General features: G+C 45.7%; 1 protein-coding gene across 2 annotated transcripts in view; it reads right to left on the reverse strand.

Moving 5' to 3' along the window:
- Nucleotides 1-20,630, reverse strand: part of SLC6A12 (solute carrier family 6 member 12) — a 50,353-nt gene extending 29,723 nt beyond the window's left edge. The window contains exons 1-7 of one of the 2 annotated variants that reach the window (XM_035126911.2): nt 20,421-20,630; nt 11,450-11,661; nt 9,740-9,874; nt 7,839-7,979; nt 4,025-4,112; nt 3,345-3,477; nt 20-154 (exon numbers count right to left, since the gene is read on the reverse strand). In XM_035126911.2, coding sequence (XP_034982802.1) covers nt 20-154; nt 3,345-3,477; nt 4,025-4,112; nt 7,839-7,979; nt 9,740-9,874; nt 11,450-11,657 — 840 coding nt within the window. In that variant the 5' untranslated portion in view covers nt 11,658-11,661; nt 20,421-20,630. Of the gene's footprint in view, nt 1-19; nt 155-3,344; nt 3,478-4,024; nt 4,113-7,838; nt 7,980-9,739; nt 9,875-11,449; nt 11,662-17,138; nt 19,440-20,420 lie in introns of those variants that run through there. The other variant, XM_060279970.1, reaches the window with a different exon arrangement.
- Between the last annotated feature and the right edge of the window lie 849 nt (nt 20,631-21,479).

A 21,479-nucleotide genomic window follows, 5' to 3' on the forward strand; every position in this document is an offset into this window, starting at 1 on the left:
GAATCATCCATAAACTCACCTGGGGATCTGCTAGTCTTGAAATGTCTGGCTTCAAATAGAACAGAATCCCTTCGGTTGCACCAGGAAGAGTGACTCCTCGAACCAGCAGAACAATCAACATCAGGTAAGGAAATGTGGCAGTGAAGTAGACCACCTGCAGGCAAGCAGAACGAAGATGTAGAGACAAAGTCCTCCAGAACTTAGGACTGTGATCAGGGTTAGAGAAGGAAGGTAATCTGAGAAAAACATTGTAGAAAAGTGGAGCTTATTTACAACATAAGGTAAAGGTAAAGGGACCCCTGACCATTAGGTCCAGTCGTGACCGACTCTGGGGTTGCGGCGCTCATCTCGCATTATTGGCTGAGGGAGCCGGCGTATTGCTTCCAGGTCATGTGGCCAGCATGACAAAGCCACTTCTGGCAAACCAGAGCAGCACATGGAAATGCCGTTTACCTTCCCGCTGTAGCGGTTCCTATTTATCTACTTGCATTTTGACATGCTTTCGAACTGCTAGATTGGCAGGAGCTGGGACCGAGGAACGGGAGCTCACCCCGTCGCAGGGATTCGAACCGCCGACCTTCTGATCAGCAAGCCCTAGGCTCAGTGGTTTAACCACAGCGCCACCTGGGTCCTATTTACAACATACTGGAATACTAAGATCCAAGACACAATCAACCCATGCAGGGGGAATATAGAAATAATAAGGTTAGTACTAGGTACTAGGTTAAACCACAGAGCCTAGGGCTTGCCGATCAGAAGGTTGGCGGTTCGAATCCCCGCGACGGGGTGAGCTCCCGTTGCTCGGTCCCAGCTCCTGCCAACCAAGCAGTTCGAAAGCACATCAGAGTGCAAGTAGATAAATAGGTACCGCTACAGCGGGAAGGTAAACGGCGTTTCCATGTGCTGCTCTGGTTCGCCAGAAGCGGCTTTGTCATGCTGGCCACATGACCTGGAAGCTGTACGGCGGCTCCCTCGGCCAATAATGCGAGGTGACCGCCGCAACCCCAGAGTCGGTCACGACTGGACCTAATGGTCAGGGGTCCCTTTACCTTTACTAGGTACTTAAACATACATAACCGTGAAGGAAGGTATGACGGTTACAGCAATATTATGGGAATATTAAAACAATGAAACAATTAAATTCATTGGGCGTTTTAAAGGTGCTAAAAAAGATTATCCTGGGATGAGCAAAACCTTTTTTAAAAAAAAGAACTATTGCTCCTGCTGTTAAAAGCAGGTGACATTTAGGGATGTCTCATTGGCAGTCAGAACTGCCAATCAACTCAAGCAAAGTAACTGTGTTCACATATCACGCTATGCTATGCCAAGCCAAGCCATGGTTTGGTGTGAATGTGCATAGGCTTCTGGATCAGGAGAAGGTGTCTGGTTTGCTTTTCCTCAGTCATTCAGGTGCTTCACTGCACTAAAACTCAGCTCATGGTTTCAGATTACAAGACATAATCCATCAGACAAACCTTGATCACAGCTCATGGTTAGTCTAGAGCAGGCATCCCCAAACTGCGGCCCTCCAGATGTTTTGGCCTACAACTCCCATGATCCCTAGTGGTTGGGGAAGATGGGAACTGTAGTCCAAAACATCTGGAGGGCCAAAGTTTGGGGATGCCTGGTCTAGAGAGAGCTAAATCACAAGCCTGGGTTCAGATAACACTCTAAACCAACCCCTGGCTTAGCTCAGCTCTGTAGTAGAACCACCAGGCAGGAGCAAAGCATCTGCCATCTCCTCTTCCAGAGTCCACACATTTACACTAAACCATGGCTTAGCATAACATGTGAACTAATATTATGTGTGAAATTACCCAGCATCCTTAGGTGACAGAGCACTGCACATTTCCCTGCCTCCAACATAAGCATGCTATGAGCCAAGGATGGTGGAATGCACCTTGCCATAACATCACCACACACGGTAGGTGATGCTACCTGAAATTGACCCTCAGGTTTATCTTCGGCTGAACGGAGGGATGGAAGGAATCTGCGAGCTTGCCAAGGAGTTGATCAGGTCATTACAGAGTTATTTGCAGATCACTCTCCTTCCCAGGCTGAGAGGGGGGAAATGGTGAAACCAGGTTATTTATTGGGACAGTGTGATATTTGCAGCTGCTCTTGAAATTGCAGAACAATGAAGCATGAGACAGAGCAATGGAGAACTTCTGAAACAACAATGGGATATTAGCTCCACTCAAGGCATGAAGGAGAACAACAACAACTGGGAAAAGATAGACATAATATTTTACAAGGACAGAAAGAAACATCATTGACAGAATAATGGCAAGACACAGGAAGAACAAGGATATAGTTTGAATGCTTCACCAGTTGATTTATAAATCATTTAATGTGTCTATACGAATAAAAGTTGTTAATATTGCAGTTGTTATATAAGGGATTAAGGACGTGGGTGGCGTTGTGGGTTAAACCACTGTGCCGCTTGGGCTTGCTGATCGGAAGGTCGGCGGTTTGAATCCCCGCAACGGGGTAAGCTCCTGTTGCTCGGTCCCAGCTCCTGCCAACCTAGCAGTTTGAAAGCACACAGTGCAAGTGTAGATAAATAGGTACCGCTCCAGCAAGAAGGTAAACTGTGTTTCCATGCGCTGCTCTGGTTTCGCCAGAAGTGGCTTAGTCATGCTGGCCACATGACCCGGAAAAAACTGTCTACGGAAGCAGACAAATGGCGGCTCCCTCGGCCTTTAAAGCAAGATGAGCGCCACAACCCCAGAGTTGCTCGTGACTGGACTTAATTGTCAGGGGTCCCTTTACCTTTTTATATAAGGGATTGATATTTTGACTGGAGTGTAATTGAAATTAATAAGATTTTGGAACGCTGAAATAAAGTACAGTGGTAACTTTGGTTAAAAACTTAATTCATTCCGAAGGTCCAATCTTAACCTGAAACTGTTCTTAACCTGAGGTACCACTTTAGCCAATGGGGCCTCCTGCTGCTGCCGTGCCGCCGCCGCACGATTTCTGTTCTCATCCTGAAGCAAAGTTCTTAACCCAAGGTACTATTTCTGGGTTAGTGGAGTCTGTAACCTGAAGCATCTGTAACCAGAAGTGTCTGTAACCTGAGGTACCACTGTAAATCTTCAAACCATCAATTCTAGCATTGGGGGGGGGCACCGAAATTACATAATTTGGTATCTGAATCTTTGGTATTAGTAACTGTATTATAATTTGGCATTGTTATAATGAGGCTATTATTGGATTATGGAAGGAAGGAAGGAAGGAAGGAAGGAAGGAAGGAAGGAAGGAAGGAAGGAAGGAAGGAAGGAAGGAAGGAAGGAAGGAAGTGACCCTGGGGAAGGAAGTGACAAGCACACTGTTGCTCCTACTTTGCCAGTGGACTTGACGCCTTTCCAGATGCAGAAGTAGCAGATGATCCAGGCAAGCAAGAGGCAGAGAGCCAGTTCCCACCTCACGGTGCCCAGATTATGTATCCCATCTGTTATTCCCAAGACTCTCCTCCTGCCAAAGCGGATTAAAAGACGAGATACAGGGTGATGTCCCAAGTCTGACATTTCACTATTAGCCTATTCCAGCCCCTTCCTGATTATTTTCACTTAGACCCCCATATACCGGTAGTCTGTTTCCTTTAGAACCCATCACTTACAGTGCCAGTGCTAAATTACTTTCCTTCATCTTCCTCCATTTGATCTTTGCACTTGGTTTCAATTCATTTTATTATCTTGAGCAATGGCCATCGCTCTCTTTCCACAGACTTACCCTCCCCGCTCATCACATTGCATGGTTTCCCCTCCTTTGGACAGTGGACATTTAGCCTTTTTATCTTGCACAGAACTTGAGGCGTAAAATGTTCACATCCTTGTCCAAATCCCTGACTTTTTTTTCAGTGCCCCTGTCAATAAACTCATGAGGTTCCCCTATGCCTGGGTCTTCTGTGCATGCTTCTTGTAATTTCCTTTTGCTGGAACATTACAGAGGCCACATTCAAAAGTCTCCTGCCTGTGATTTATAGGGGGGGGGGAGGAATCAGAAAAATCTAAATACATACTCCCAGAACTCAATGGCTGGAGAGGTGGCGTTAGCTGGCATGATCTTGTCTTCCAAACTCGAGCTGTTCAGAAAGTCCACACAAAGAGCTGTGGGAAAGGGGAAAGCGATTGGGTGAGAGCCTGCAGCGCTCCAACAACATTCTGGCCTGACTTTGACCGGAACCCTCCCCTGCTCAGAGTTTCAGAAGGAAGTGGCAGCGCCTTATTTATATAGAATCCAGATGTTTGCAGTATGCAGGCTATTACTGAGCAACACAGATACAAATTCCCATTTCCCCTCCACCTCCCCCCCCCACACTTGCCTTCTGTCATCGCTTTGCATTCATCCAAGCCCACCCTCACTTACACAAAGTGGGGAGGGGCGGCGAGAGAGAGCAGTTTATTGGTGAAATTCCTAGAGAGGGAAGTAAGTCGCAGAGCATCTAGCAATGGTGGCGATAGAAGCTAACAACATATTTTAAATGAGTAATGAAAGCCCCAAGAGGAAATGCAAGAGAAGGAGCAGGAATTGCAAATGTTAAACATAAATCTAATAATAATAATAATAATAATAATAATAATAATAATAATAATAATAGAAGGAAAGACATTCACAATAAAACATCCTCACTTCTGGATCATTTGGCGATGCAGTGGTGCCATCAAGGCAAGACTGTGGGACAGGTGTCAATAGCCCCCTACTCTCTCTCTCTCTCTCTCTCTCTCTCTCTCTCTCTCTCTCTCACATAGGGTGGCTCTGTGTCTTACTTCTTACTTTAGAAAGGGCAGATCTCTGTTTGAAGGACCCCTCTCTCTATCTGAAGAGTTGTCCATGCTAAAGATACAGAAGAACCACAAGAAGAGAGAGCAGTCAGGACTTTGACATTGCCCATCAAGACTTTGTGCCTGGACAGCAGACTTAGCAGCCGCCCAAGACACTTGGTCACTTTCTTTCCCAATATTGTGGGGAATTTGTGGTGGTACAAATCAGCACAGAGGACCCTCACATCTTTCTTTGTTGCCCTTGGCAGCCATTGTGTGCTGGCACACACATCAAGATAGGAATACCAGCACCTCTCTTTAAAAAAAAAATACCCCAAAAAACATTGGGTGTGTTGTATTCCTATTTAAGTGATAGCGATAATGTTAAAATTGCCTCTATGTATATAAATCTTCTATGTATATAAATCTAAAAATCAAATATGGGTCCTCTTATTTGGTGATGCCTCCAGGGTGAGATAAGAACTTCAGTGTACAGGAAAGTTTTTAATGTTTGATGTTTTATCGTGTTTTTAATATTTTATTGGGAGCTGCCCAGAGTGGCTGGGGCAATCCAGTCAAATGGGTGGCATAATAATAATAATAATAATAATAATAATAATAATAATAATAATAATAATAGCCCTGCTGAGCCAAGCCAAAGTCCAGCCTAGTCCATCACCCTCTTCTCTCAGTGGCAAACCAGAAGCCCACAAAAAGTCTGCAAAGTACATCCTGAGTTTCACATCACACTCTCCCACCCCTCCAATCCCAGCAACCATTCAGATATTCAGAGTCATACTGCCTCCAACAGTAAAAGGTAAAGGACCCCTGGACAGTTAAAGCCGGCTATGGGGTTACAGCGCTCATCTCGCTTTCAGGCCAAGGTAGCCAGTGTTTGTCCACAGACAGCTTTCCGGGTCATATAACCAGCTTGACTAAAACGCTTCTGGTGCAACGGAACACCGTGACGGAAAACAGAGCACACGGAAACACTGTTTACCTTCCCACCAGAGTGGTACCTATTAATCTACTTGCACTTTTTGGCGTGCTTTCGAACTGCTAGGTTGGCAGGAGCTGGGACAGAGCAACGGGAGCTTATCCCATCACGGGGATTCGAACTGCCAACCTTCTAATCAGCAAGCCCAAGAGGCTCAGTGGTTTAGACCACAGCGCCATGAGCATGAAGGACCCCAAATGCAGCAGGGTTGGCTTACTCCATTTTAAAGTAAGTGATGTTTTACCCATGGCCATTTATAAAGAGATGACCCTCACCTGCCCCACCGCCAGGAGGACCATAAAGACTCTAAAATTAGCAAACTATGGGCAAACCCACACCACACATTTAAAGCAAGTTTAAAGCACATGACTACCCTCCCTCAAAGAATTCTGAGAACTGTAGTTTCCCCTTCACAGAGATGCCATTCCCCAGCACCGTTAACAGTTCCCGTTATTATTTTGGGGCTGTCATGCTATTCAGACGTGCGCTGGATATTCTGTTAACTTGTGGGGTAGATGCCCTACTTGGAAACTGTGAAGGGAAGGCCACCTACAGACTGGGAACAGGGATCAGGCCTTAAGATGTCATTAAAAATCAAATGCCTGGTATGAGTAAAAGGAAAATGGTGATTTGTAACGTGGATACAGTACACTTGTTCCAGCCTGCAGAGAAAGAGGCAAAATACTGTAAGAGAAGGCAAGAGGCATTCAGAGGTCAGGCGGAAGGAACTTCTGGCCTTGCTTCTCCAGGGCCCTGGAAATTAAGCAAAGGCTGACTGTACAAAGGTGCAGTTCACAGCCCCACTGCATGAGACTCTGGTCTCTTCAGAGACTTGAAAGAGAGAGTCGGGGGGGGGGGGGGGTTGCAGTGTTTATTGCCATGTGAGGAGGTCAGTGGTACAACATTCTTATCCTTTCAGTCATGAGTTCAGAAGGTCATGATTGGCTCACAGAAAGGCTGTCCGCAAAGCCAGGAACCAGCCAGGCACACAAAGGCTTTAAGGGAAAAGAACTAGACTTTTTTAAAAACTCAGAACAGAATTGACTACAACATATCTAAGGAGGAAAGCAAAGAGAAGAATATGCGGTGGGTATTTCCTGTCCCCCCCTCCAAAAAAAAAAGCAAAACAAAACCCACTCTCTGGGAGTTGCACTCATGAGATTAAAACAGCCACAACCTTGTAAGGAACCTCTTCGCACAAGGGTTTTTCTTTCCAAGACATCATGTCTTTAAAAAAATAAAATAAGGGTAAACCCCACATCTCTATCATCTTGACTGGGCTCAGAGAGAAAATAGGCGGTATCAAATCTTCTCAAAGACAAGACAAAGATGTATCACAAGCGCTAGGTTGCCTATGGTCCAGAGCCATCCCTAACCTTAGGCAGAGAATGATTTGGGATAGCCTTTGAATTATTCCAATAGTACCAACATCACAACATCTGGGGTTCATTCACCTGCCCATCTAAGTCCTAACTCAGAACAGACCCATTGGAATTGATGGGCCTAAGTTAGCCATGTACAGTGGTACCTCTACTTACGAATGTTTCTACCTACGAATGGAGCTCCGTCCGCCATCTTGGATGCAGTACGGATTTTTAGATAGGGTTGCTTCTACTTACGAATTTTTTCTCCCAATGCATTCCTATGGGATTCGACTTACAAATTTTTTTGACTTACAAATGTGCGTTCGGAACACATTAAATTCGTAAGTAGAGGTACCACTGTACATTAATTTCCATAAGTCTATTCGGAGTAGCATTGGATACAACCCAGTATATGTTATCATCTGCCAATAATGTCCTACATAGGACTAACCATCCAGTCTATGCAAAAGAATAAATGGGCACAAATGTCACATCAGAAGTGACAATATTCAAATGCCAATATTTTTGCTACTTTAAATTGTTAATTGCTTATTATATTTTCAACAGCAAGGGGGTGAGAAAAAGGATTTGCATTTTTAATTTCGTGTGCCAACGTATCTTGCGCTCGAACCTTTATAGCAAAGTAAGAAGAACTACAGTTCCATTGCTTCAGAAAGCCATGCAGGAGGTGGCATCTTGCCAGAGTCATACCTGTATTCCAGGTATTACTGCAGCTGGCCCAGGGTAGAACAGCAGCAAAGGAGTTAAATAGGTAGAACAGGGCCCAAGCCAATATGATGATGTAGTAGACATTCAGGAACGATTCAATGACTTGGGAAGCATAGCCAATTCCTGAGTGGGGGGGAGAGAGAGAGATAAAGGTGGTGGTTAAAAACAGACAAAAAAGGGCCAAAATTTCCTGTCAAGCTGTGATTGAAAAAGAACTGGGTTTTCAGTTACTGATAGGACCAAACATAGTTCAGAGACTGGCCAGAAGCAGAGGTGGGGAAGCTGTGGATCTCCAGATGTCACTGTCATCATCCCAGGCTGTGCTCACAGGGGCTGATGGGAGCTGGAGTCCAGCACTGTCCAGAAGGTCACTACCATGTTTTTCACATTTTAAGACACCGTCTTATATTTATTTTACTGTGGTGTCTTATTTTTTAAAAAAATTACCTCCTCTTCCTGCTGCGGCTTGGCCCCCAGAACTGGCTGCTGCTGCTGTGCTGCTGGGCGCTTTGTTGGCGCTTCAGCAGGGCACGCTGCTGGGTCCTGCCGGGTTGGGGCTCCAAGTGGTGCACGCTGTGGCTCTTGCCAGTTTCTGCCGCTGGGTCGGGGCGCGGCGCGTGCTGCCGCTCTTGCCGCGTCCCGCCGCCGGGTTGGAGCTCGGCAAAGCGTGCGCTGCTGCCCTTGCCGGGTCCCACTGGGTCGGGACTTGGAGCGGCGTGCGCTGTGGGTTGCGCAGGGTCCTGCTGGGTTGGGGCTCGGCGCGGGGCGTGCTGCAGCTTCTGCCGGCTCCTGCTCCATCTGAGCTCCACACGGTGCACGTTGCGCATCCGCTTCCGGCAAGGACAGGCATCTTCCGGCAAGTACAGGAACACCTTTTCCTGTTCCTTACGGAAGCGCCATCCGGACCTGCTCCCAGCACGGTATAGTACCGGTACCCCAGCATGTCTTATTTTGGGGGGATGCCTTATATTTTATTGCCTTGAGAAAATCGTGCCATGGCTTATTTTATAGGCACGTCTTAAAATGTGAGAAACACGGTAGTTCCCCAACTCTGGTCTGAAGGCAGGTGAGATCAACATGCCTGTGGAGGGCAGGACCATCGCTCCATAGTGGGCAGGGCAATGGATGCAAATTTCATATTTGTACAGTAAGCTAGTACACACACACACACACACACACACACACACACACACACACACCTCTATCCTCCATCCAGGCAAGCAAGAAACATTACTAGAATTCAGGGACACATTCCAGGCACGCAAAACCACTTGGGGGTGAAGCAATGGCCATGAGGGTGTGGCCTGTGGACAGTTCCTAGGGCCGGGCAGAGAGACTTGGAGGGCCACATTCGGCCCTTTTGTATGAGGTTCCCCATCCCTGTTGTACAGGATCAGTTTGTATCTCTGCAGTGTAACCTGCCACTCCTAGCATAAACAACACCTTGCAGGAAATCACCTTGTCCTTCAATTCCTCACTGCTGCTGCAAACAGGGAGCTCACATTTTTATCTTAAACGCAGAAAGACTTGCACACTTGCGGTTCCTTGTTGCCGCCACCGCTTCCTCCTCCTCTGAATATCTGCCCTTTCACCTCTGCTTCACACCTGCCTTGGCAGGGGCTCCACAGTTTTAAGCTTGTTCTGCTTCTGGCTGCTACTTTGCCACCACCTTTTGACTCTGTTTTGAGTACCAGCTCTGCCTCCAATATCTACACTTCAGAATGACTCGCCCTTGTGATTTAAACTGCAGTTCTGAACAGGTACAACAGCAGCTGGCTCTGAGCCATGCCCTGTAGCAGGGGAGCTCAGAGGGAATTAGATCAAAAAGTACAGTGCGTGTTTGATGGAAAGCTACCAGGACTTCCCGTGTACTACCAACTTGCCTTCAAAGATAGGGCAGATCCGTCTCCAGGCAGTGATCCCACCCTGGCCAGTATACTGCCCAAGGGCTGTCTCCAGCAAGAATACTGGGATCCCACAAGTAAAGAGGAATATGAGGTATGGGATGAAGAAGGCACCTGTGGAGAAAGAAAGCAGGGAGAGAAGCTGAAGCAAATTCATTGTTAACACCTTTGTTAAAAAGAGGAAAAGTGATATTTTCACAGGGCAGGATTAATGATAATGCAAAATAGTTGCCTCCACAAATGCACATACAGTCTTACCTTGGTTTTCGAACAGCTTAGTTCTCAAACGTTTTGGCTCCCGAATGCTGCAAACCCCGAAGTGAGTGTTCTGGTTTGCGAACATCTTTTGGAACCCGAATGTCCGACGGGGCTTCCTGCAGCCAATCAGAAGCCGCGCTTTGGTTTCCAAACATTTTGGAAGCCAAACGGACTTCAGAAATGGATTCTGTTCAACTTCCAAGCTACAACTGTATAAGAGTTCCATCACCATTTTTTGTTTTTACAAAATGGAGGGCAGTGAAAAATGAGAGCAGAGAAGCAGTGAGGAAGTGGAATCCTTATGCTGACTACCTCTTCTCTGTTCTAAAACACCCTCAACTACTTCCCCCCTCTCTCAACAGGAGGGGCCAGTGTGGTGTAGTGGTTAAGAACAGTGGACTAATAATCTGGTGAACCAGGTTCGCTTCCCCGCTCCTTCACATGCAGCTGCTGGGTGACCTTGGGCTAGTCACACTTCTCTGAAGTCTCTCAGCCTCACTCACCTCCAGGGCCGTCTCAAGCATGTTGGGTGCCCTGGCGCCATGGTGCGGAGATTGCTCTGGCGCTCCCCACCCCACCCTGTTTCTTGCCGTGGCTGGTGGGCTTCCGCGCGGCTCCGTCGCGTGGCGCCCCCCTGCCAGCCCCGCACCACCCAGCCTACCCCTAGAGCCTGCCCTGCTCACCTCACAGAGTGTTCGTTGTTGGGGAGGAAGGGAAAGGAGATTGTTAGCCACTTTGAGACTCCTAAGGGTAGTGATAAAGCATAAAGTGGGATATCAAATCCAAACTCCTCCTCCTCCTCCTCCTCTTCAACAACAACAGGGGGCAAGGGAGTCAAGCACCCACCCAAGCAAGGTACTTACCTCTCCCACTGGCCCCTTCCCTTTGCTGGACTCCTGTCAATAACATATGCCACTATTTTTTCCAGTGATCATGTGGGACACAACTTATCCACCTAGAGATATGCTATGCCCCTTATGCCCCCCCCCAAAAAATCTGGTGCCACCACTGGGGAGGGGGTGAATTGAGCTCACAGCTCTTTGACACACAAAAAATGATTGCACAGTTTTGCAACAGAACACCTAACTTGTGCAAGGCTGAGGAAATCTGTTATCTACTTTGTGACAAATATCTAGCTCATAAAATAGTCCTCTTTGCAATAAATCTGCTGCACAAAATATGATTAGCAGGTGCTAATGGCACCATCTTACCTAATGATATTTTTTTAATCTGATATATTTTTAATTAGTTTCTTCATTGCATGTCGTAAATTTTATAGTGAGTTTTATGTTTAGTCTGCATATTGCATATGGCTTGCTGTATTGCAAGCTTAAAATGCACTGCTACGATTATTTTTTTATTGTTTCCTGATGACCAATGGGTACAATGAAATAAAGGGAACTAGAAAAATTATGGATGCTGTGCACTTACCACCTCCGTTCTTGTAGCAGAGATAAGGGAATCTCCATACATTGCCCAGACCAATGATCTCTCCAGCCACAGACAATAGAAACTCCACTTTGTTGGTCCACTGTCCTCTGTCCTCGAGCTCATCCTTCCTCTCTCCTGGCTTTTCTTCTACCTCTGGAATAACCATGCTCCCACTGGATTCTGCATCCCATGGTCCTTTGCTTTCCATGGCTCTGGAGGGAAGGGATGTCAGAGGGGAAGGCAGATCACATGACGTGGGGAATTGTCATAGGATTCCTATCAAGTTGTTTTGCTTTGCTTTGCTTTGCTTTGCTTTGCTTTGCTTTGCTTTGCTTTGCTTTGCTTTGCTTTGCTTTGCTTTGCTTTGCTTTGTCCAAGCAGTTTCTTATGTTCAAAGTGAGCATGAACCAAGGAGTGAGCCAGTGAAAATAAGGGGGGCTAGGGAGGGGGGTGAAATTGGATCCAGTTTGCAGCTAAGGGTGAATCTATTGAATCTGCACTTTCCAAAATAACATGAGAACTAAAACACAGCCATCCTTCAAAATTCACACTTCTCCAAACAATGGGTGGTGTTTTTTTTTTAAAAAAAGCATATATATATATTATGTGTGCATAAAAATAAATATATTCATGAAAATAACATCCAAAAGTGCATTATTTTAGGGGAAATTATCAGCAAAGAATGTGTACATTAGTCAAAACCACATGCAAAAATGTATTTATTCAGTGAAATTTGCACTAAAATGCTGGTGAATTTTCATGAGGATCTTTAAAAAAAAAAACAACCTGAGGCCTGCAGGTATAGGGCAGTACACACATTTTATTTTATTTTATTTTATTGTTGTTGTTGTTGCTGTTGTTGTTTTATGCAGCAATGTAGAGAAGTGAATTTAAGGTTGGAAAAATGAGAAATATAGACTACTGAAATTGCTACTTGAGGTAGACCTTCGTGGGGAAAATGATACAGGGTTGTATCTACTCTGATCATAGTACACCCATTGAAATGAATAAACCTAAGTCATGTCCGTTATTCCAATGGGTCTACTCCAATTATGGCTTACATTGGATTCAATCCACAGCCCTCACTGGTCTAAAACCACTTCTTCACATCTGTGTGAATCAGCAATAGCCAAAGTATGAGAAAGAAAGAAAGAAAGAAAGAAAGAAAGAAAGAAAGAAAGAAAGAAAGAAAGAAAGAAAGAAAGAAAGGAAAATGTAACTAAAATTTAAAACTTTGAATGTAACTGTTTAACCAGAAGTAACGGGATTCTATAATCCTTATCTAGCTGAACCATTCCTCAGAAGCTTTGCATCACTTCAATCTAATTCGCAACAGCTTAGACAAATATAGGCATGCCCCGGTAGTAATCTTGAGAACTTTCATCTATCAGTAAAAGCAATAATAGTGAAAAGTTAATTTATATCTGTGAAGCCATTTTTGTATATGATTAAAAACCTGAAGAAAATTCATCATTGCAAATAATAATAATTAAAAACAGTGTACATCCTACTGCCTGCACAATTACAACACACCGATATTTAATTCAATCCAAAGACTAAACTCAAATAGTGTGGTTTGTATGTGCAATTTGAACTCTGATTATTTGAATTTCAGTGATTAAAATTCTGAACTAACATTTTTTTAAGAATCCCAAATACCTAACCATAAGATAAATTGCAGTTTGACAAGATTTAAAAACTTCCCTTTCTCTTGACCACCCCCACAAGGCACACCATATTCCTTCCTACCAAGGCTCCATTTTTCATTCATTCGTGATATTTATGTACCACTTTTCAGGCAGAACTCACAAGGCACTTTATGTAAGTTCCTTACAATGAGCATCTTTTCTTTTTAAACCCTATTAGAATATTATACAAGGCAGCAGGGAGCCTGACTCCTGGAGTTGTTTCTGCTTCTCTCCTCAGGGCATGATGCTCCCTCAGAAATCCCTGCGGCAGCAGTTGGAGGGAGGGGCCACCACAGGAAGCTGGGTGGCGGCAGCACACAAAGCTATTTGCATTTCTCCCCTTTTCCCCTCACTCCTGTTTCCTCTCCTCTATCCCAGGCCCTGCAACCTCCTCTCCTCCTTGTCCTATCCCATATTGCCTTCCCATGTCCGTGCCTCACATGTGTCAGCAAACCTGATAGCTGAGATACTTGCAGTGTAATGACCCTGACCCAATGAACCCTATTTTCACCTTGTACTTTTTCATTGATGGCCTTCCACCTGCTGCACTGAGGATCAGCTTCGCTGTTTGTGTGTGTGTGTGTGTGTGTGTGTGTGTGTGTGTGTGTGTGTACGCACACGCACACACCATCCTGCTTCTCCAAGATCCTCAAATTGCTAAGAGAGTCATCTGCTGTATCCAGATCTGTTGCGAACATGCCATCTGGCTGATCAGCTAAGGAAAATGCCTGATCAGCGCAGATGCCTCCTCCATCTCATCAGAGCTCCATGGCTTGTCAAGTGAATGAAAGCCAATGCTGTGTAATGGAACCTGTTCTGAACTGTCACAGTCCTCACCACATTCCAATTTGCGTCTGCCAAATGCAAATCATCAAGCACAGCAGTGCTTCGGACAACGCTTATTAGCAATGTCATTATGGGCAGACAGCAGAAGATCTAACTTCAATTTATTTGCTTATTAGGGATGAAAACAAAGCGTATCTCCATAGCCAGCCTGTTTTTATTACTATTTACTTGCATTTTGAGAACACTTGATCAGACACTTGTTCTGGTGAAGCACAAACCTTGACGGGCTTACAGTGATGTGGAGCAGAATCTTTTCTGCAGAATTCTTTTTTGTCCATTTCATAAGTTGGTTAGTAGAAATGAATGGATGCCAAGTACAAATATATTAAGCCAACTTGGCAGTTTCAAAAAAAAATTTTGACTTTGTTTACTGCATATAAATGCAAGTAAAGTAAACGTCCTAAATTGGATCCCTCTCTAGGACATCAGGAACATTTTTGGTGCAAACTACCGTACCGTACCGTTATGGGACACAGGTGGCACTGTGGGTTAAACCACAGAACCTAGGGCTTGCTGATCAGAAGGACAGCGGTTCGAATCCCTGTGACGGGGTGAGCTCCCGTTGCTCGGTCCAGCTCCTGCCAACCTAGCAGTTCGAAAGCACGTCAAAGTGCAAGTAGATAAATAGGTACCACTACAGCGGGAAGGTAAACGGCATTTCCATGTGCTGCTCTGGTTCGCCAGAAGTGGCTTTCTCATACTGGCCACATGACCTGGAAGCTGTATGCCGGCTCCCTCAGCCAATAACGTGAGATGAGCGCCGCAACCCCAGAGTCGGTCACAACTGGACCTAATGGTCAGGGGTCCCTTTACCTTTTTACTGTACCTTATGCAGATTTGCACAGGGTAGTTTACATCAGCAAAATCTACTGGAAAATTTCCCCATTCAGAATTTTTCAGAAAATCCATACCACTGCAGAAATCAAAATTCAAAGTTCCTGCAAGTTTCCCCAAAAGTACATACTTCGTATGTACAAAATCCAAGGTTTAATTACTTCTGCCAGAGAAATCCTGGATAACAGCTACCAGCCAAGGTAAACAGCCCTGGGCTACCGGTAGATGAGCCTATTGGCCAGAATAAGTCAGCTTCCTATATGTTATTTTCTTAAAGGCAGGAGGAGAAAGGGGAGTTCTGTATATCGATTTATCCTAGTAAAATTCACAAACCACTATGAAATTGCTAAGAAGACTATTTTAAGCACATCGTATAATGTGGCATGACGCTTGCAAAGCACTCCCAAGTCATATGTCCAGTATGATTAAAGCCTGAATTGTGCCTCTCTGTCTGTAGGATTCATCAGCGTCATTCCTTACTGGCTCCTCTACAGCAGTGTTTCTCAACCAGTGTGCCTCCAGATGTTTTGGGACTACAACTCCCATCATCCCTAGCTAGCAAGACCAGTGGTCAGGAATGATGGGAGTTGTAGTCCCAAAACATCTGGAGGCACACTGGTTGAGAAGCACTGCTCTACAGGGATGGACCTGGGCTTGCTGAGCTTCGTAGACAAGAATCTGAATCGGAATGGACAAACTGATGGAAACCCCTGCACAATTTACAGCATGGGGAACCTCAAGCCAACTGGGTGTCAAATGTGGCCCTCAAGGCTTCTCTAACTGGCGCTCAGGACTCTCTCCAGCCCATACCTACTCCCCAGACTACACCTTTCCCCATCTCTGCTCTGTGCTTTTGTGCACCTTTTGCTGGTGGAGGAATAGGATCTTGTCTCTTGCATGCCTAGATGGAAAGGTAGGGATCCATCTGTGCATGTGCTGTTCCCATATAATCATTAAATTTTCTAATTTACATTTCAAAATATTAATTTAAACAACCTTAAATCAATTACTTCCCTTCTTCTCTTTCCATGGTTCATTTTGCATTATCATACATCCCTGCATATTTTGCATGAACCAAACCATTCAGTAATCTATTGTTACATCCATCAAAACTTATTTACACTGTTGAATTTCTCTCAACGCTACCAGCATTTTTAATTGAACACAATTTTCATCCACATAGTCAGTAAACATTTTCCAGACTTCTTTAAATGTACATTCTTCCTTTTCTCCTATTCTACATGTTAAATCTGCAAGCTGTGCTTATTCCATCAGTTTAAGTTACCATTCTGCTTAGGTGGGGACCTCGCTCGTTTTCCATTCCCCCTTCATTTTATTTACTGCAAAAAGTCTGCAATTTCAGGAAAGATGGCTGGTGGTGCAGGACCTCTCATTCAACTATAATTGCTCAACCTGAATTTGCTGATTTGTAAGGAAACCAGCCCTGAGTGCTCACTGGAAGGACAGATCGTGAAGCTGAGGCTCCAGTACTTTGGCCACCTCATGAGAAGAGAAGACTCCCTGGAAAAGATCCTGATGTTGGGAAAGATGGAGGGCACAAGGAGAAGGGGACAACAGAGGATGAGATGGTTGGACAGTGTCTGACCAAACTGCGGGAGGCAGTGAGTCTGACCAAACTGCAGGAGGCCGTGGAAGATAGGAGTGCCTGACGTGCTCTGGTCCATGGGGTCACGAAGAGTAGGACACATCTAAACGACTAAACAACAACAACAAAATGCATCCCACCCAAAAATTGCAAGCCTACAAATGCCTCTAGTCACAATCTTTCCCAGTATGGTGCGATGCATTTATTTCTGTTTATTTTATAATATTGTGTGCGTGTGTGTGTGTGTATTCCTAAATCCGCATTTATAGCATATGCAAAATTTATTCATATCTGCACCCTCTTTCATCCTTTTTAAAAAAATGTGTTGTGTTTCCTCACCTCCAGCAGCCATAGCACCACCATTCCAATCCAAATTGGGTCCCCCTCAGCTGTATAATTTTTTTAAAGAAAAACAGCAGTCCAATCACAAAGTTTGTCTGTATAAGACAAGGGTATCAGGTTTACATTATAAGAGTTTGTACGCAGTGTATATTGCTGCCTTTAGACTATAATCCTAAAGGGAAAATTCTGCATTCCCATTTCCAGAAATTTTGCAAAACACCTTTTCCCCCAAGGATACTATGTATGGATACTATAAGAGCTAGTCTAGAAAGAATGAGCCTTTCTGAAAGGGAAGGCAGGGGACCTTCCATTCTGAGTTTGCAGATTGCACTCTGGGATCATTAATTAAAACTTCAATTCCATGCACACTTACCTGGGAGTAAGCAAACTTGGTAGGATTTACTTCTGAGTAAATATGCGGAGGATTGCACTGTAGCACACTCATGCCTTCAATTCCTGTCCATACATGCAGCAATAAAATCAACAAAAATCCCATAAAAGATAAACCAACTCAGTGGAGATGACCACAAAGAATTCTCCTTCCTTGGAGATTTTAAAGCAGAGGTTGGATGGCCATATGTCTTTAATGCTTTATTTGAGATTCCTGCATTGTAGGGGGTTGGACTAGATCACACCTGGGGTCCCCTCCCAACTCTATGGTTCTATGATTCTATTAACAAGTTAGCAACCATTCTTATCCTAGCTCATCAAAGCTCAGAGCAAATACCTTTCACTTACATGGGAGTAGGTCCCATCTAACTCAGTGAGGATTACTTCTAAACAGAGAGATGGCTATAACACCAGGGTTCCCCACCATCAGCGCCACCATCAATTGATCCATGAAAAGGGGTGGCTGGTTGGGATTCCTGAATGTTTCGTTTGGCACAGCCCTGTCTCAGATGGTGACATTGGTTGAGATGAGGGATCATCAAGAGTGCACTCTGGACTGCCCACAATTCCCTGTGGTGGGTGGGCTCTCCTGCTGCACACCTAGGCAGGTGAGAGAGTCAATTTGCTAAGCAATCCAAACATTTGCAGTTCATCCCAAGTGACTTTTGGCCAAGTTAATCTCTGCCTACATCTCTATGGAAGCAACTCTCTTTGCCAGTCAGTGTTCAGAATAGGCCTGCCAAGCCTGGTTGAGGAATAGCCCCAGAGGTAAAGTCCAAGGTTTGACACGTTGTATCAGCAATTGCTAGTTGAAGGAGTGGCGCAACTGTGCTTACAGCAGCAATATTAAGGTCAATAGATAAGGGACTTCCTTTAGGAACTCTCTTAAATGATCTGCTGCAGGTTCACATACAGACAAATTGATATATGCAGCAATAAACCCCACATGGGATGATGCACGGCTTGCTCAAGACATTTGGGTGCCTGAGGCAAAGCACAGGATGTCATCCTCCTCTCCACCAGGGGGGAAATGGGTGCATGAAAAGCTACATCAGGAGCAGGAGGGGGTGGGAAATAAAGATCTACATCAGGATCTGCTGCCCCATGGATCCTGCTGCCCAAGGCAGTCGCCTCACCTTGCCTGATGGGCGGGCCAGCACTGGGCAAAATCATGGGCACAAACATGTATGCTGATGTCATGCTTGCACGCTGCGAGGCATGCACATACATATCACTGACGTCACACGGCCTTGGGTCCCCTCTATCATGGGGGCAAGGGGTGTGAATGGGGCAGTATCCCTGCCCCAAAACGTTGGCAAGTGCCAATGGTTTTGCATATGACCACTCCAATAACATCATGAGACCAAATCATCATGGATGCACAATAAAAAGGATTTATCAAATAGCCTAAATTTGTTTCACAGAGGTATTAGCCCGGCTCTCACACACACCAAGCACCAAACCATGTTTCCCCCAAGGTGCTTGTTTTCAGGGAAGCAATGTGATTTCTCAACCTCAGTGAAATGAAAACAAATTCTTGGAGTCTGGTCTGCTGTTTTCCACACATGTACATAAACACCACTGGGCCTTCAGTTTCCGGTGTTTCACAATTCATTTCCAGCCTGTGATTCATATTGCTTGACCCTGTCATGGCCTATCCTTCCACACCCACATACAACCTCTTCATTGCCCCATTCCTCTCCATTTCCATTAATAGGGATGGGGCAACCTGTCCATTTCAGTTTCTCTCCGCTTTTCATTTTTCCAACCTTAAATTCAGTTCTCCACATTTCCACATAAGTGTGTGATTTTTTTAATGGTCCTTGTGAATATTCACCAGCATTTTAAAGGAGAATTTCTCCCAATATACACAATTTCCCCTAATATAACACATTTTTGCAGGCAATTTCCACTGACACATGCATTTTTACCCTAGTATATGCATTTTTGGTACGCATTACTTGGGGGCAGAACTGCACTGAAAATTCAGAGAAGTGTGAATTTCAAAAGATTGCTGGGTCTCAGTTTGCATATTGTTTCAGAAAGTGAAATTTTGGTGGGTTCATCTTCAAATGGGAACTGAATCGGATTTCTCATCCATCCCTACTCCCAACACCATTTTCCTTAGGGCTTTCCAGGGGAAAGGAGTGTTTAAAAAAAGAAAATAAATCCTGCTAAGAGTTCCCTGAAAGCCAATTCATTTTATCAGCTTGCAATCCATGGGCGTACCCACCACGGGGCAAGGGGGCAGCTGCCCCTCCCTAGAAGCAGGGCGGTGGGTACGCCCATGCTTCTCCCCCCCCCCCCGCCGCCGCCTTCTTCTCGGTGGAGCTGCCGTGGGCCTAACCGCAGAAGCGCAGTGGCACTTCAAAAGACCGGCGGTGGTGGAAACAGGCGTCCCCCGCGCTAGGTGCTGCGGGGCGGGCTCGAAAAAGGCTGCACGCACCCGCTCACAGCTAATCGGCGGGAAGCACCTGCCCACGCGCACACCGGAGGGAGCACAGCAGCACGACGGCAAGCCCAGCGGCCACGGGGGCGGCTGCCGAAGACGATGGGAGTGGAGCGAAGTGGAGTGGAGCCTGGTAGCTCGCGGAGCGCATGAACGGTGCATGCCCCTTGGCCAGAAAAGCGCTGCCACCGCCGCTCCCTTCCCGTCGAGTCGTTTCCTGGGCGCACTCCTTTGCTTTGCTTTTCAGTTTCTGTCGGCGCTGCTGCTGCTGCTGTTTTCCTCGCTGTCCAGAGTTCAAGGTGTGGGGGTTCTGTAGCCCCGCCCATGTTTCCACTTCATGGCCCCTCCCCTCCCGTGCCTTAGCCCCACCCCTGAACAGCTATGGCTTCCCCCCCACTAGATTTGATCCTGGGTACGCCCCTGTTGCAATCCTAGGCACACATGCAGCTGCACTTCCCAGAATTCCCTGGGAACAGGAAGTGGCTGTTAAATCACTCTGCAAATTGTAACTATGCATGTTGGGGAATAGGGGTCTCCTAACAACTCTCACCACCCTTTACAAACTAGACCTCCCAGGATTCTTTGCAGGGGAGTCATGACTGTTTAAAGTGGCATGGTGCTGTTTTGAATGTATATTGCAGATGGGGCCACTGAACACAGAGGGTCTTAGGAATGCGCTGTTAGTCTACTCTCCCTGGGCCAAAGCATTGCTGCCTCCAGTACAACTTCCCATGTTGCATTGCGCTGCCTCTCAAGGCTTCTCCGACTGAAGCAGGGCACCAAAATCAGTGACAGGCAAAAGGAAGAGCCACTCACCCGAGGTCCCACAAACGCCTCCGTCTTGTTCCAGTTAGGTCACTGCAAACCAGCTGGGGAATGCCACAACCTCAACAAAATATTAAGGAAAAAGCAAATCCGGAGCCACTAAAGAGAGAGGGAGGGAGAGTTGGTTGAGCAAACAAACCCTTCTCTCTCCTCTTTCTCTCCTCCTCCTTTCCCTCCCCTTACATGAGATATTCCAAGCGAATTATCACCAGAGTTCTCTTGTGGGTGGAGGGTTAGGGTGTGTATATGCATTTCTGAAGGGGGGGGAAGGGCCTTCTCTCTCTCTCTCTCTCTCTGATTGCCTTATAATACTTCTCTTTATGAAACAGTGAGAGTAGAGGGTGGGTGGGAGGGAGGGAGGCCAGCAGGCAGGCCAAAAATGTGGAGACTGTGATCATTTCACAACACTGAGGGGGCGTTTTTCACACATGCGGCCCGTGCCGTCATAAATGGGCATGCTAGGAAGTTAACTCTGTGGGACTTGTGCCCAAGTAAAAAGGCATCGCAATTGGTTGTTAAAGAGGGAGGGAAGGAGGGAGGTAACAACTGGAACCATACATTTCTAGCATCTGTAAAGCACATAGCTCTTCCCCCCACCCACCCACACACACACACACACAAAAGAATCCTGGGGACCATAGGTGTTTTTTTAAGGGTGCTGGAAATTGTAGCTCTGTGAGGTGTAATCCACAGTCCCTGGGATTATGTGGGGGAAGCCAAGTGCTGTGGATGTATTTCTTTAAGCAAGATTTCTGTACGACTTGATTGTAGAACACACACACACACACACACACCTCTAAGTGTTTTGCAAAAATAAATGTATGGTGTGGGCATGACCTTTGGGGGGGGGGGGTGTTCTTGTCACCATAATAGTGCATTGGCAATGAGTTCATGCTGCTTTAATTTGCTGTGCAATTCTTCCTGACTGCTACCACATTATTGCTGTCTGAACGGACAATGAAGGTGGGCCGAAAAGTGGGCCCGTGTTCTGCAACTGTAGCATTGGATTTATCCATTTCATTTCTATTCTTCACCCTCCTTCCTCAAAAA

The sequence above is a fragment of the Zootoca vivipara genome, chromosome 10 (assembly GCF_963506605.1).
Source record: "Zootoca vivipara chromosome 10, rZooViv1.1, whole genome shotgun sequence".
NCBI classification, from domain to species: Eukaryota; Metazoa; Chordata; class Lepidosauria; order Squamata; family Lacertidae; genus Zootoca; species Zootoca vivipara.